General features: G+C 42.0%; 1 protein-coding gene across 2 annotated transcripts; it reads right to left on the bottom strand.

Moving 5' to 3' along the window:
* Nucleotides 1–1,356: 1,356 nt before the first annotated feature.
* Nucleotides 1,357–8,003, bottom strand: gpr61 (G protein-coupled receptor 61). Of its 2 annotated transcripts, none has more exons than XM_042228282.1 (2): nt 6,323–8,003; nt 1,357–5,575 (listed from the first exon to the last, which is right to left on the bottom strand). In XM_042228282.1, the coding sequence occupies exon 2, from the start codon at nt 5,340–5,342 to the stop codon at nt 3,933–3,935; it is 1,410 nt and encodes a 469-aa protein (XP_042084216.1). In that variant the 5' UTR covers nt 5,343–5,575; nt 6,323–8,003; the 3' UTR covers nt 1,357–3,932. The 2 variants fall into 2 exon arrangements, with proteins under 2 accessions (XP_042084216.1, XP_005914962.1); XM_005914900.3 differs by having other exon boundaries at nt 7,529–8,003.
* Between the last annotated feature and the right edge of the window lie 9,307 nt (nt 8,004–17,310).

Raw genomic sequence — 17,310 nt, 5'->3', positions numbered from 1 at the left:
ACTCGGCCATGGAAGAATATCCCATTTCTTTGCCTTGAAAAACTCTTCAGTTGCTTTTGCAGTTTGTTTTGGGTACATTATCCATTTGCACCGTGAAGCGCTGTCTGATCAGTTTTGTGGCATTTGGATGTATCTGAGCAGAGAGTGTGAGTGCTTTTAGATGTCTTCTAGTCTCACCTGGTTTTTCTGGTCTTCAGTGTAAACCCTCTGCATTTACATTCATGAAGGCATTTCTTGATTGTAGACCTTGACAATGATACCCCAACCTCCGCGAGTGTCGTCTTGACATGGTTAGAAATTGAGAAGCTATTTTTCTTAAACAATGAAAAGAATTTTGGCCTAATGCACTTTAGCTATCTTCTGTGGTCTTTCAGGCTATTTAGTGTTGCTACGCTGATCAGTGCATTCATTCTTTTTAACAATGCATCACATTGTAGGTTTTTGCTGTCTCTCTGATGGTGTTCTGGGGGGTTTTCAGCCTAATGATGATTTCCTTCACTCTTTAGGTCTCATAATTAACATTAAAGTGACAGCTATAAAAAACAAAACAAAGTAAACACTTTGAATCAACTTCAGATGTTATGCCTGCTCCATTTGGCATGAAATAACAAGGGAACAGCCTTCATCTGAGCATGAAAGTACCTGTCAGTCAACTGTCCGGTTAAATTTGAGCCTCTGAAAATGTGGGACTTAGCATAAGAATGGCTGCAATTCCTCAACAGCTCATGCAAGGTCTTTGTAAAATCCACTGATTTTAAGCTGAAATTCTGCACCACTGCAGTGGTGTACAGAGGTGAAGCTGCAAACAACTCTGTCTTTCTAGAGCAAATAGTGGATCTAACTGTGACCTCCTAAATCCTGCAGGTGGATGTTGGGGTGGTGGAGGGGTCAGCTGTACAGGTCAGCTGCTGCAGTACTGACATGTCAGAGGGATGCTGCAGCTTAAACAGATGCCAAATTGAGAGAGTGTCTTTTGGTAAATGACATGAGGAGAATGAGGTCTGTTGTGTGTATGATGCAATATGGCTGTGTTGTCTTACTAGCTCGCAGGTTTTGCTACATTTGTGATAAAAGTCTAGCATGGGGGCAGTGTTTTGTTGAGGGATAGCAGCATCCCACCTTACTCAAAATGTCACTCCTCTTTCATCCTGTCCTACTGTTTCATTTCACCCCCTACCTACATCACACACACACATACACGTGTGTGCAAGGACACACGCAGAGGTAAAGAGCAGGAGGTGCCTAGAGGGCACGAGAGAAAGGAGATGATTGATGGGGTTGCTCATGCGATTGATGCAGTTATTGATCTGGAAAAAAAAATGTCTACAACTACAAATTCAACCAGCAACACTCAAGTTAATCTTCTTGCTGCATCTTTAATGATTTCAGTTGAGGGAGGGAGGTACACAGCAAAATCTTAACATGGAGACAAACAAAATCTTAAGAATTAAGAACAGGAGCTGCCTTTGCAGCTGAAGTACAAAAAAGAGAAACACAGAGGAACTGATGATTTACAGTACAAACAAAACTCTGTTTAATGATGTCCAGAATTCTCCCAAAGGTAAGAATATTATCTGCAGTTCACCTTCAGACCAGGTGATTTCTCTGTCCTCGCAATCAACAGATGGTCACAGAAAGACAGCTTAAAGCATTTAATGAGATTGGTCTGGGCGATTTTGCCGCTAGAGTAATGGAAACCAGATGATTGAGCGTTGGATTGATGTTCTCTCGGTATAAGGGGTTTTGTAATGACCCCAGACTGTGGGAAATATCACTGAAGTTATTACAGCATTGTATCATAAAAATAATAAAGTAATACTCCACAGAAAAAAAACAGAGACAATCCAAAGAGATTAAACCCCCGTTCAGCAGTGCAAGTGAAATAAATCGAGTCAGTTTTAAATTATTTTTTTTAAATAAATAAATTGTGTAATAGTTTTGCATTTGGAAGGTTTTAGCAGTCGATCAGCTGTTAATAAATTATTAAAAAATAAATAAACACAGAAGAAATCTGAGCATCATGCCAGTGATTGTATGTCACTCGCTCGTCGCTGCTAAGTTTAAGGTAGGGCTCTTTTTAAGAGAAGCTGATGGGGCAACCCTGCCTGAAAAACAACATGCAGCACAGTCATATCGCAAGATAGTTAAAGAACATTATGCCTTTCCCTGACAAAGAGACCTTTTTTTGTTCTGACTCCCAGCAAGCTATGAACCTTCTCCTGCGCGCCTTGTGTTTAGTGTCTTGTGATCATTGCCGTCCGTCCGGTATGAGGCAGTCCAGAATAGATGAAGGCAGCAATAGATAGGAAGTATTTAAAAAAGAAAAAGAAAGAAAGAAAGTGTTTAGCAAGAGACTTGTGCCTTCTAATTTGTCTTTGGAACGTTTGTCACTTCTCGTGTGACTTGTGCAAACAGTTTGTATTCCACCTGAGATCAGAAAAAGTATCGCCAGTGTCTTCCATCTGTCGTTTGAATGAGGCCAAAGGCAAAGCTTTCCATGTGTAAGCATTGCCACACCTCTGTGCTCTATGTAGCCACAACAAGCCCTGGTTGTTTATTGCACAAACACGAGAGCACTCACACAGCTCCTTGTGTTTACCTGTAAACAGTGCAGACATTACAGGGTAATTAGTACTGGTGTGCGAATCTGTTCATCCCGAGCCGTATTTCAGCTGTTTTAATGCTGTAGTCAGTTTTTTGTTTTTCCTTCTTTACAGCCTAAATCCTTAACGCCACCTCTATCGAAACAATTAAAGCAATTCTTTGAGTGGGGGGGCTGGGGAGGAGGAGGAGGGGTTGCAATCACGAGTCTGCCAATGTGAGATGATTTTGGTGAGGAGGTGATAATCACAAGACTAAGAACAGATAAACACGATAATAACGTTCCTGGAAAATGGTTAAAAATACTCTGTCAGCCTGTTTATTATAAATACCAGCAGCAGTAACAGCTGTGAAATGATCCCTGTTCAGCGCGATGAATATTTTAAACTCTATATGGAGGAACATTTTTGCATTAATTCCTTGGTGTAATGAGATGTGCAAGTGGAATAAATACATGATAAAAACAGATTCTTTACTCACTAAACAAACTGGCAGTGACAGCTACAGGAACTAAGAATCTTTTACTTAAACAAACGGGCTGTTCTGCAAACACTTTGTCGGTGCACGTACGAGTGCCCGGGGCGGTGCGCTGTCTTTTAATGATGAAAGTGTTTGTTGGTTAAATTGGTTATAAAGTGTCTGTTTGGTTTAGAGACCCAGCAGTAAAACCTTGAACTGATTGCTCTGAATACACAATGATGAGAGAAAATTTTCATCTCTTGGTGAATTCATTTTAAACAATAACCAGGAGGGCGAAAATGCAGATGGCAGGGCAGAGGGGCTGATATGATGAACTTTGTATGGTGCATTGTCTTTGCATATTCAGCGGGGAATCCACATTTAAATGAATGCATATCAAAACTAAACACTCTGCGAAAAGTTCTTTTGAATGGCTCTAACAGTGCGTAATAAAAACACTGACAACTATGAACATTGCTTTGACAAAGTTTCCACACTTCTTATGTTTATGTGACATTTGTCACTTCACTGGACTATGATAAGCACAACAAGGGCTCGGTGTTTGTCCACTGATGTGACACAGAAGCGGCCTCACACCGTATGGCTCTTAAAGCATGTGATGCTACAGTGCATCTGACTGTTGGGCTAAAAGTAAAATGAAGCACAAGATATATTGAAGTCTGTCTTTCACTAAAAAAGCTACATAACTTAAATTCTTCCAAGAAGATACCGTGTTTACAGTTCACTTTGCTTTAAAGCACTTTGTAGCATCAGCTAGAGATGTATTAATTCAACAAATTGTAAAAAATATGAAGAAAACTAAATATATTTATTGGCTTATTGTATGGCAGAAGAGTGAGTACATGAGTCGGCTACAGCTCTGGTACAGTTTTGAAGCAGTTCTCTGATACATGGAGCTCATTGTTCAGCTGTTGCTGCTGTATGAACTCTGAGGTTTCCTCAAGGATCTGCCCTGGGATGTGGAAGTCAGCTGGCATATGCTGCTGAACAGCTGATTCCTGAAGATCCTCAGTCTCTGGCAACTCTAGGCTGGCTCTGCTGTGAGAGTTGCAGGGCTCCAGATTGCATCCAGTGCCCTGAAGGAACTGCAAAAAGTTTTCCTCAATAGAGGCCTCTCGGCTGGGCAGCTGCTCTCCTTCTCTGGGCCCAGCGCGCTTGAAAAGGCAAGCCAAGTGGCGGCTCAGCTCCTCGCGGATCTGACGGTTCAGGCAACCGTAGAAGAAGGGGTTGGATGTGAAGCAGAAGTAGCCAATCCATGTCACCACATCCTCCAGCTGGGCTAATGAAGCAGGGGAGGTAGACACTACAGCCGAATAAAGGTGGAACGAAAAATATGGCAGCCAGCAGCAGAAGAACTGGCCTCCCACCGCCACCAGAACCACTGCAGCCTTCCCCCCACTGAAGGTCCTTTGAGGGGTGGTGCGGGAACCAGTTCCTCCGAGGCTGGCCGCCATGGTTGAATGGCTGCTCACAGACTCGGATCGTTGTCTTGGAGTGTCCATCCAAGTGGGGAGGGGGCCGTGCTGCATGGCTGCTACTCGTGCCACCTTAAACATGTTGCAGTAGACCACCAGTATGATCAGCATAGGGCACAGAAAATAGATGACTGTAAAGAAAACCATGAAGACCAGGCGTGTGATCCCGCCACCTGTCCAGTGGAGGGAGCAGTGACTCTGAGTGGGAACGAGGAGTGAAGAAGCCCCCAGACCCTGGTTTCCCTGGAGCAGCCGGCCCAGGAGTGGAAGTACTGACATGACAACAGCTTTAATCCAGATTCCTATTAGTACCATCACCACCACCCCCACTGTCATCTTTACCTCGTGACGCATGGGGTGGACAATGTAGTAATAGCGCTCCACATTGATCGCACATATGGTGAGGATGACAGCGCTCACTAGACATACACTCAAGCAGAGGTAGCTCCGACACAGTGCTTCGTCCACCAGGATTTGATCTGACAGCATCCCCAGAGGCATCAACACCAGCGCTGCCACCAGATCCACCAGACAGAGGTGGAACACGAAGGCAAACTTACGCAGCTGCGGCGTTTTGGTGATGACAATGATCACAGCCAAGTTGCCCACCACTGCAAGCATGTTCATAATGAGCATAGCACACAGTGCCAAGGAGCGATTCAAATCTATCCCACCTGGGATGCTCGTCGTGGGTGAGGTGACATTAGAGATGTTTGGCTGCAGTGAGGGTGGAAACAGGGAGAAAGAAGTGTTCCAGGAGGGGCTTGGTGTGACAGGACGCTCCATGAGAGGATGGGATAAAGAGGAGACAGTCCGCTGAATTTCACGGGCCCATCACCCATCCTCCCCTTTCGTAGAGTATCGCTGAGAAGCTCAGGCAGTGGTTTCTGTCATGGCAGCTTGAACCCTACAGGTCCTCACCTCCATAGACCTTGGCCCAAAGCTCAGCAGATGATCAAACACGGGCGTAACAGAACTCTTAAGGAAGACGTCCTCTTTCTAACAACACCACAAAAGATCTGAAACAAAATAGAAAGTCCAGCTCAGTCAGGTATTACTGAAGATAAACATTTGAGACTCATCTTGCCACAATGAATGAAAAAAGTTAAAACTAGTTGTCTGAGACTAATTTAAAAGGTAAATAATATTCTATACAAACGAAAAATCATGCAATGATATCACTGAGGCATCTGATTGGTCAATGTAATGTGCAATGTAAATGTAAAATTAACCCTAAACAAAGGGCCAGATTTAAATATGCTGAGGAGAACTGCTGTTTTAACTGGTGGTCACAACAAATATTACATTTGATTTATTTTCTTTTGTATAACACAGAAGATTTTTTGAAGCATCCTCTCTTGACTTTCAGTGGATAAAACGTGTGCAGTTGATAAGTGATTACAAAATTGCAAAATTATAGATTAAAAGGCAGTAGTTATAGAATTTGATCATTTGATTTTAATATCCTAAAAAAATCACTTTTTCCCTTTTTTTTTTTTGCTCTGTAACTTTTCTAATTTCAAGTTGATTAATTTTAGCTCTTCTACTTAAATGTAAACCTATCAGATTTGATCCAGTCCTGCTTGTAGCCTAGCATATAACCATAAGTCACCATTTACTACATATTTGAGTTTTTGAATCATCAGATGTGTCTTTTCAGGGCAGCTGAAACCCCAGGGAGAGGCTCAAAGCACAGAGTAAACCGTATGCCCTCCTTAACTGACAGAAGATCTAAACTGAAATAGAAAATAATCTGCAAAACTCACAGATCACCGCTGGGTCGAAAAGATCATCGAGTGCAATCCTGACATGTAAAACAAAGTGTTTGTTTTACTTTCTTTTTATAAAAAAGTTCTGATAGGACTTCTGAACAGTTTCTTAATTATCTACGCTGTATTTTAACAGTAATGTATTAAATGTGTTTCTGAGTGAAAAAGTATGCATTTTAAAATTGCCTAAAAGGGATGTGAAGTAAAGAAGAGCACCTTCAGCTGTCCGTATTAGTGTTTGCTACTGGAGTAGATCCTGCACTGTTTACTGTCGCAACCTCACCTGCGCTGAACCCCACGCGCTATAAAAGCCGTGGAACGAGCACAAAGCCTTCGGTACATTTCCATATGCTGCACAGCTGCAGGTGCAAGTTTTCCATTTCACAAGTGTGACATCCCTGCAAAGCACCTCTTCTTTTCCTGCCCACGTATGCACATCGAGCACAACAGCCACCAGTCAGACACAGAAGCATAAGTAGGTGGCCTTTGCTGAATCGGTCAAAGGGAAAGAGTCACCTTCAGCTGAATTTTTTTTTAAAAAGCAGCTCATCTGTGATGCAGAGACAAGCGTGGAGCAGTCTTCTGGAGGGTCTTAGTCTAATCAGCCCTGATTGCTTTATGGAAACATTTATCATCAGTGTAACTCTCCAAAGTGAAGTGGAATAAACTCTCAAAGGATCTTTAATCTTTATGAAAGTTTTACTGGCAAAAACTGGAGAAAGATTCGAGGACTCTAAACCAGCACAAGCTGTTGTGCGACGTTCAACTCACACTTGCCCAGTTTATGTTGCTTTAAGAGCTGCACAAAATTCATACAAAGCTTCAGCCTAAGGTTGTGCGAAATCTCTCTAACTGCTGACTGAAAACCATATGACCCTATCATATGCACATGACACTGTGTTTACCGTGAGCAGAAAACAAGCCTGTTGTTCAAGTGTCCTTTTTCATTACAAAGCACTTTCACTTCTCAGCAGGAACATGCAAGCGAAAAACAGGGTTTTAAATGAGACCAGACATCTATCCTCACACGTCCTTGTCCTTTAATGTGGATACGTTAACGTAATGTGTGATTTGATGAGAGAATACGCTGCCCCTTGAGTCAGTTTCTACCGCCTTCAGCATCCCGTCTTTCACTCAATCACAAATCTCCCCACGTGGCGCAGGTATTCTGGAAATGCGTGTGATGACAATTCAGTGACATACCTCAATCTGGAAAGGGCTGCTTCCTCCTGTGCAGGTTCACAGTCCAGTCTGCTGAAGCATAGCCGACCTGTTTCACTCTCTCTCTCACACACACACACAGCAAACACGCACACACACCACGTCACAGAGAGAGAGAGAGGAAGCGAGCGCAAGAGAGAGAGAGAAGGAGAAGGGGGGAAGAGGAAAGGGGCACTCCTGTGTCTCCTCCTCACCTGGCCCCTTTCATCTCGTCATCATCCTGACCACCCCCACTCCCCCTCCTCTTCCCTTCAAAAACACAACGCACACCTCCGTCCTCTTAGATCTCGTGCAGCAAGATTGGAGGTGGAGAGACAGAGCAGAAGCAGAAGGTTGAGATGGAAGGGGAAAAAAAGAGTGCAGGGGCTCTGTCTCTCACACTCACACACTCTCCCCACACTCTTGCACACACACACACACACACGTGCTATCTCCAGCATGCAACCAAAGAAACTGCAGATTCGTGTAGCGCAGACAGGCAGCGGGGGGGGGCACCCGCCTTCCCTCCCCTCCACTGGGTCTTAGTGCCTCACTGGCACAAGATCCACATGGACTTGGGGTTCTTATTTTGATTATCATGACAGGCCCGCTGCAGGTCACATCAGGACCATCTGATATGCACGGGAGCATCCAAAAAATTGCAAATCGGAAAAATCACTTCATCCAGGATTTCTCTGATTCTTTCTCCTTATGCTTAGTTTACCAAAATCCCCCTCGATGCTCAATCTGGCAAAATCCCTCTCACAAAGCTGGATTATTGATTTGTAGAAAAGAAAAGAATTCCAGTGGTTAAAGTTAATGAGGTGAGATTAACATTTACAAGAGCCCAGCCCATGCAATACACACTGGTGCATTCGTTGTGGGTGTGAAGTGTTTAATGTCATCATATTATATAAATAATATTATAATTAGTTGGGGGTTTTTTAAAAAAAAGAAGATTTAACATTCTGTAATGTTTTTTAATTGTATTTATTATCATTCTGAATGCTACTGATTGTGAGATTTTGCACAAGAAAAGCAATTAAATAGTAATGGAATTAAGTGCAAGTGTCACAAGAGCAATTACAACATCAGATGTTGAATAATTAAAATGTCCGAGAGCCCAGAAAGTTTTTTTAGCAGTTTAACTTTTAACAGACGCAACGCACAAGACAAAATGGAAACTTCTGCTTAGTGAAGAGAATAAAGACATTGCTACATGCGTCTGGAAAATAAGTAATTGCTTGACTAAACTTGGCTTATGCTTGTGTATTTGTGTTTTGTTCTTTTAGATCTCACATCAGTAATATTTGCCATGTTCTTTAAACTGGAAAGTCTTTGCACTCATGTTGGGTTGAATTTGTGGGTACAGTTTAATGACCTAGTTTCATGAGCGTGCAGCGAGAAAACGATGATAAGTATCATATTTTCTCACCTTGAAATTAGTTTCATCGGCAAACAATGTTCATGGGGACTAAGGAACAAAATGATCAACAATGCCCTGAGAGTTTTATGTATAATAGCCCAAGATGTGATGATAGCAATACTACTGTGATATTTTTAAGAGTCGAACATAGAAGAACCTTTGTGTTTGTTAATACGCTGCTCCTCAGCTCCCCTGTGTGTGTGTGTGTGTCCTGTGACTGCGCTGAGGTGTTGAATAATGACGGAAATAGCAGATACATGCTCATGTCAGCCGTACCAATGGCACTGGAGGGAAATACAATAGTTTCCATGGCAACTTTGCTTTAGCCTCTCCACCCTGCATCAACCTCAGGGCACAAACATTCACACGCTGATGCTCCCTGCATGCTGCACCGCGTGGAGTAGTGTTCGACATGATGTGCAAGCATGTTGTGTCCGGTGATTATTCTCAGACTGCTTTTTTCCTGTACACAGATAGGCTGGTTTTTACTCAATTACAGCTGCTGATCTGTTTTTTTCTTTTATTGTAATCTTGGATTTCATCAATAGGGGGAGCTCTCACATTTAACAAGTTATTGCAAGGGCTGAAAATATTGTTCTTTTCCTGCACATCAGCCCTAATGTGCTCCATACAAGCACAGTGATTCATAGAACAGGACTTTTATAGACCTTTATGCATCCATATAAGTTGTCGTCATCCTTCCTCATTCGGCAACGCAGCTAAATGAGATAATCAATAGTTCAGATGAATTTGTTCAGTTTCTGAGTATGATCTGAGGCAAAAGGTTCACGATGTGTTTGGATGTCTGTCTCGATTGTTTGACGTAAGATGCAGCCAGGCAGTCCGCACACACACACACACACACACACACACTCACACTCACACACAGTGCTCTGAAAGGAAAACTTCGTGTCTGTGCTGATGTCAGACATCCAGGGATAACTGGATCTTTCATAAAAGCGTTATGAAAGATCAGGAATGCACATTATTACTGAAATCAAATGGATGCAATATTAATATTACTTTCACATTATTTTATGTTCTCCCCTCCACTGTGCACTCACATCCACTTTGTAAGGTAGAACTGTTCATCTGCATGTTAACACAAATATTTAATCAGATGATCACATGGAAACAGTTCAGTGCCTTTAGGAATGTTGACCACATGTTGAAGTTTAAACTGAGCATAAAAACGTTGACTTAAGTGACTTTGAATTTGGTATTGTTGATAGTGTAAGATAGGCTGCTCTGAGTGTTACTGGGTTTTTCCCACACAAACATCTCTAGGGTTTATAGAGAATGGTCAGAAGAAGAGAAAATAACCATTGAGCGGCAGTCGTCTGGGTAAAAGAGCTTGGTAGATGCCAGGATCAGAGACGAATGACCACACTGTATATTGCTGATAGGAAAGTAACAGTGATTCAGATCATCACTCATTACAATCAAGGTGTGCAGAAGATCATCTCTGGATGCACAAAATGCCAAACTCTGAGAGAGATGGGATACAGCAGCAGAAGAACTAAAAACAGGTAAGCTGAGGCTACAATTTGTATGCACTTGCCTAAATTAGAAGGACAAACATTGCCTGGTGTCATGAAGCTTGATTTCTGCTGTAACATTCAGATTGTGGGTTCATAATTTTGACATAAACAGCATTAAAGTGTGGATCCAGCCTGCCTTGTATCAACAGTTCAGGCTGCTGGTGGTGTGATGGTGTGGGAGATATTTTCTTGACATGCTTTTTGCTCTTTATTACCAGCTGAGTATCATTTAAATGCCACACTTTACCTGAGTATGGTTGCTGACCATGTCCATCTCTTTATGACCCGTCTTCTGATGGTGGCTTCCAGCCACAAAGAGCATCGCGTCACAAACCTAAATCATCTCAAACTGGGTTTTTGAACATTACAGTCAGTTCACTGTACCACAAAAATTTACGCAGCTCACTGGGCCAGTGTGGCAGAAACAAGGTGTACCTAACAAAGTGTCCCCTTAGATTGTATTAAATGTAAGAAACATTATCCGACCAAAGTTAAATCAGGTTTACTCAAGTTTTATCCTGCTACAAAGCCCCAGATAACCACCTTGAAGGTCACGTTAACCTGATGCGCCAGATGAGTAAGGCTACACATGCTTATCTGAGCTGAATAAACCCTCAGAGCACACACAGAACATCGTTTTAGTGCACTCGATTATAATTAACAAATAAGTGTGGAGGCCAGAAGAGTGACCCAAAATGGTTTATTTAGGCTGTTAGGCTCTCACAGTTTATGTAATTCTGCCGACACCATGTGGATCTACATGCTCTACTAACTAAGTTATTAGAGCATGTAGATTATGGTCTACTACACCTTATCCATCTGTTCTTAAACATTCATTCTGCAGCACTGAGCATACACCATCATTAGACACAATAAATACCCCCAAAATACATTTTACTCTAATTATCACCGCAAATATTTCACATTTCTGTATGTTGTTTGGGATAAAGTAGTCAAATCTACTTTTTTTTCACTGCTGAGCAAACTTAAGATCAGAAATACCAACCAGTCCCGTGTAGGCAGCCAAAGAATATACTAATCAGTGACAGGAACTGGTTTGTGCTGTTTCATTTCCCAGAGTCATGCATTGGAGTCCAAACAGACACAATTAGCACTCTCTGGTGGCTCCAGGTTGGCACTGATATCCTGCACACTCTGAGTCACTGATGAGTCCCGATGTCCCAGGCTGCTGTCTGCCTGGGGATGTATAATAACACCGAAACTGAAAGAGGAGCCAAGTAATAAAAATAAAAAAGTAGGCATAATATGGTCACTTTCAGGCATTTGAGTCCCAGTTACTTACTGCTGATTCGGTACTTTCAGTTTCTACTGCTGTTGTGTTTTACCCCATATTGTATTTTTCTCTATATAGAATATGTTTAGATGTGTAGTTATGTTAATTTTTAGATTTACTCACCAGAACAAAGCAACACACGGCTTCGAGCTACCAGATGCTCAGTGCCTCCTTTTCTTGTCACACTTATTGTTGTGAGAACATCATGACTCCCATACAAGTTATTGTTTTTCATTCTCTTACTGACTGTGAGAAATGTGATGTCATTTCAATGACTCATTTGCTCATTTATGGTTTAAAAAATGCATCTTTTCAGTAAATTACTTACAAGTTTACATGAAATACTGACATCAGCTCCAAAGTACACTTTTCCCTGCCTTTGCTTCCCGTCTCTAGAAAGATTTTTGGACTGTGGCTTACTGGAGGTGACGGTGTCCATGAATAGGGCAATCAGCTGATTATGTGGCATCTGACTGAGGAAAAAAGGCTTTGAATGAGTCACAAATAGCCTGCAGGAGCTTAGCTGCTTTTTTAGTGTCATAAGAAAACCCTTCATCTCTTCAGAGGACACAGTTCAGAAACACACACACACAGAGGTACAATATAACTCCAGTTCTTCCTGTATTATTTTTGATTTTTTTCGGGGTTTTTTTTTGTCAAACTAGCATCTGAGAGCTGAAATTCTACAATTTTTATTTCCTTATTTATTTAGTTTTGGACCTTCCATTGGTCACATGAACATGTGTCTGTGGTTTTGTGCTAAGCCAGGCTAATCTAACTAAAACAACACAAATACACAGTATTGTGCAAAAGTCTTGAAGTACCCTCATTTCTGTGTATTTTTCTTCAAAAGAGACAGATTTTTAAGATAGGTTATAAGAGAGATGAACAGTATCCTTAAGAAAAGGGAGAAAAAACAGCAAAGACGTCAGAGAAGCATTTGGTCCTTCAGTTGATCCATCAACTGTTCACTGAATCATGCTAAAACATTACTAAACAACACTAAAATATGCTGGAGGCTGTGTCATGGTTTGTAGTGTTGTGGATTTTATTAAGCAGTTAGTCACTTGGATCGTGTAAAGGTACCGAACGTACAAAGAAGAACTTTGAATGTCCTTCAAGAAGCCTGGAGAACTATTTCTGAAGACTACTTAAAGTTGCCTAAGATAGTTCAGGCTGTGTTGAAGGATAAATTCAGATATTTAATTTAGTTTTTTTTCTGTTTCTATGTTTATTTGCGCATCCCATTGTTCTAGCAAAATAGAAAGAAATGAGGAAAAGACTATAACTAAGATAAGTGTAAAATAAGTATATAACTGACCCTTTCAGGCCAAAAGCTGGTGCATCACTTTCTTCTCTCAGTCATTCTGAGGCCGGGTCCTGACACAAAATTAAAATCTTTCTTCATACTGTAATAAAAGTTGTGTATATTTCTATCCTTCTACTGTGAGAGGACAGCACTTATATACTCAACTATTATTCAAAACTCCCACAGCTGCAGTGCAATCAGTGCAGTCAGTGAGTTAATTAATGCCTATATTATCATGCGTGGTTGAATCCAACACATCCCCTCTGTGGAAAAGTTCCATCACAGCTGTTACGAACAAAATTTCAATATACTATAAACCCCGTTCCCCTCGCTTGCTAACACCAGGACCTCAGGAGTTTTAGTCGTAACATCACTAGCCTACACAAACACGAGCACTCAAATGCATTTCCTCTGAGCGAGCATCTGCCATAAATGATGGCACAGTTGACCCCAGGATGTCATCACTTAGCCCACCTCTCAGTTTTTTTGTTTTTTCATAAAATGGGAGAGGATGTAATCTGTAAATTTTTCATTATTCATAAAGAGGATTATTCTCTCGTCCTCTTCAGACAAAATACATTACATAACAACTGAGCTCAATCATTAAAAAAAAATCTAAACCCTCCTTTTTTGGAAAATTCTTTTGTCATGTCTGCATGCTCATAATAGTCAAATGAAACTTTATGGAGAAGAAATAAAATCTTTTCATTCAGCTTTTCCAGTGTGAGTTATTATGTAGTCAGCAGATTTGTATGAATTCAAACCTTTATTAACCATCAAAGGTCAACTTAGAGAGACTGGGGAGTGATGCATAAGGAGGCTTGTAGGCTTGTGTTGCTGCAGTGTTTACAAATGAGCCTTTCTGCAGCATCACTGCTGAGCAAAGAATCAGATAAATCACTGGCAGCTTACAAAAACACTTTATTGCAAAGAGTGCAGTACATAAATAATGCAGTCAGTGTGGTGTAGCATCTCACTATATGCATTTGATGTCTTTGAAAAATGTTACCAGAGTGCCTACTCTGCTGTTCCTTATTTCCTGGCTTACAAAAGTATTCGGCCCCCTTGAACTTTTCCACATTTTGTCACATTACAGCCACAAACATGAATCAATTTGTGTAATCTAATGTCAGTACAAATACAGCTGCTCTGTGACGGCCTCAGAGGTTGTCTAAGAGAATATTGGGAGCAACAACACCATGAAGTCCAAAGAACACACCAGACAGGTCAGGGATAAAGTTATTGAGAAATTTAAAGCAGGCTTAGGCTACAAAAAGATTTCCCAAGCCTTGAACATCCCACGGAGCACTGTTCAAGCGATCATTCAGAAATGGAAGGAGTATGGCACAACTGTAAACCTACCAAGACAAGGCCGTCCACCTAAACTCACAGGCCGAACAAGGAGAGCGCTGATCAGAAATGCAGCCAAGAGGCCCATGGTGACTCTGGACGAGCTGCAGAGATCTACAGCTCAGGTGGGGGAATCTGTCCATAGGACAACTATTAGTCGTGCACTGCACAAAGTTGGCCTTTATGGAAGAGTGGCAAGAAGAAAGCCATTGTTAACAGAAAACCATAAGAAGTCCCTGTTTGCAGTTTGCCACAAGCCATGTGGGGGACACAGCAAACATGTGGAAGAAGGTGCTCTGGTCAGATGAGACCAAAATGGAACTTTTTGGCCAAAATGCAAAACGCTATGTGTGGCGGAAAACTAACACTGCACATCACTCTGAACACACCATCCCCACTGTCAAATATGGTGGTGGCAGCATCATGCTCTGGGGGTGCTTCTCTTCAGCAGGGACAGGGAAGCTGGTCAGAGTTGATGGGAAGATGGATGGAGCCAAATACAGGGCAATCCTTGGAAGAAAACCTCTTGGAGTCATGCAAAAGACTTGAGACGGGGGCGGAGGTTCACCTTCCAGCAGGACAACGACCCTAAACATAAAGCCAGGGCAGCAATGGATGGGCGATCGTGGCTCAAGAGTTGGGAGTTCGCCTTGTAATCGGAAGGTTGCCGGTTCGAGCCCCGGCTTGGACAGTCTTCGGTCGTTGTGTCCTTGGGCAAGACACTTCACCCGTTGCCTACTGGTGGTGGTCAGAGGGCCCGGTGGCGCCAGTGTCCGGCAGCCTCGCCTCTGTCAGTGCGCCCCAGGGTGGCTGTGGCTACAATGTAGCTGCCATCACCAGTGTGTGAATGTGTGTGTGAATGGGTGGATGACTGGATATGTAAAGCGCTTTGGGGTCCTTAGGGACTAGTAAAGCGCTATATAAATACAGGCCATTATACATTTAACAAAACATATCCATGTGTTAGAATCGGCCCAGTCAAAGTCCAGATCTAAATCCAATCCAGAATCTGTGGCAAGATCTGAAAACTGCTGTTCACAAACGCTGTCCATCTAATCTGACTGAGCTGGAGCTGTTTTGCAAAGAAGAATGGGCAAAGATTTCAGTCTGTAGATGTGCAAAGCTGGTAGAGACAGACCCTAAAAGACTGGCAGCTGGAATCTGCAGCAAAAGGTGGTTCTACAAAGTATTGACTCAGGGGGCTGAATAATTACGCACACCCCACTTTGCAGTTATTTATTTGTAAAAAATGTTTGGAATCATGTATGATTTTCGTTCCACTTCTCACGTGTGCACCACTTTGTGTTGGTCTTTCACGTGGAATTCCAATAAAATTGATTCATGTTTGTGGCTGTAATGTGACAAAATGTGGAAAAGTTCAAGGGGGCCGAATACTTTTGCAAGCCTGTATATCGTTAAATGTGAGTGATCTTATTATTTTTCCAAAGTTCGAAAAATATAGTTTGTTTTCTGTAGTTTTTTTTCTGTTTTGGATCTGTAAGATGTCAAAGAGAGGGGGAGGCACACAGACCCATAATCATCAGTGCCCTGTACAAGATACATAAGAATTATTCTGAACTATGGGGGGGGGGGGGGGGGCTACTATAGAGACAAAGCATAAAAATATGAGTTTGAAAATGAGCATAAAAAGTTGCCGTTAAAATAAAATAACAATGATGTTTTCTAAGAAATATGAATGCAGTCGTGAAGTGAGTACTTATGAGTCACAGCTAAATGTTAAGGATGTGACTGGGTAAGATATGCTGTTTACTTGGTTGCGTTTGGTAATTAGTGCTAAAAAAACAACAAAAATGAAAGGATGATAAGGATATATGGAAACCTGAATCATCTTCTTTTAGGTGCTGACTTCAAGGGTTGCCACAGCATATCATCTTTCCCCTTCCTTCCTTCTATCCCTATCATCCATACATCCATGAACCTCCTCTGAGGTCTTCCGCTTTTTCCTTTGCCTGGCAGCGACTATCCCACTATCCCTCTTCTGCACATGTCCAAACCATCTCAACCTTGCCTCACTAACTTTGTCTTCAAACTGCTCAACCTGAGCTGTGCCTCTGATGTACTAATTTATAATCTTGTCCATTCCTGTCACTCCCAGCGGAAAAACTTGACATCTTCAACTCTGCCACCTCCAGCTCGACCTCCTGTCTTTCTGTCAGTGCCACTGTCTCCAAACCATAAATCATAGCATGAAGCCATGCTGTGTCTTGCTGATCCCATCTCTCCCACCTCTCTAGCTTCAACAGCTCTTCAACAGCTTTATCCCTCTGTAGTTACTACAGCTCTGCATGTGACCCTTGTTTCTGAAAATTGGTACCAGTACACTTCTTCTCTGTTCCTCAGACATTCTCTCACTCTCCAAGATTGTGCTAAACAATCTGATTACCAAGTCTACTCCTCTGTCTTACCTCCACAGGTATGCCATCTAGACGAACCACTTTTGCATTCTTAATCCTTTTGATCGCTGCCCTAACGTCCTTCTTGCTTATCCTGGTGCACTTCCTGATTCATTAACTTTCCTCCATCTGTCCTCCTTTCTCTCATTTTCTACATGAATCAGATCCTCGAAGTAATCCTTCAATTTTCTCACACTCACTTGTTAGCAAATTTCCATCTTATTCTTAACTACCCTAACCTGCTGCTCATCCTTTCCAGCATGATCAAGTCTACAAACCTATTGATGCATTGCCTATCCTATTTTTCAAGTTCTTTCCCTCCCTTAATGTACAGCTTTACAGAACTCACTTTAAGCCTCAGGGAGACATAAATGTCTGCACCAGACTTTATTACTGCACCCCATGCCACCAATGTCATCGTGTTGCTTGAGCCATCCCTCAAGCTTGACTT

This window comes from Haplochromis burtoni, unplaced genomic scaffold (assembly GCF_018398535.1).
Source record: "Haplochromis burtoni strain Fernald_Lab_line unplaced genomic scaffold, NCSU_Asbu1 Contig_9, whole genome shotgun sequence".
NCBI lineage: Eukaryota > Metazoa > Chordata > Actinopteri > Cichliformes > Cichlidae > Haplochromis > Haplochromis burtoni.
This window is presented reverse-complemented; position numbering and strand designations above follow the sequence as displayed.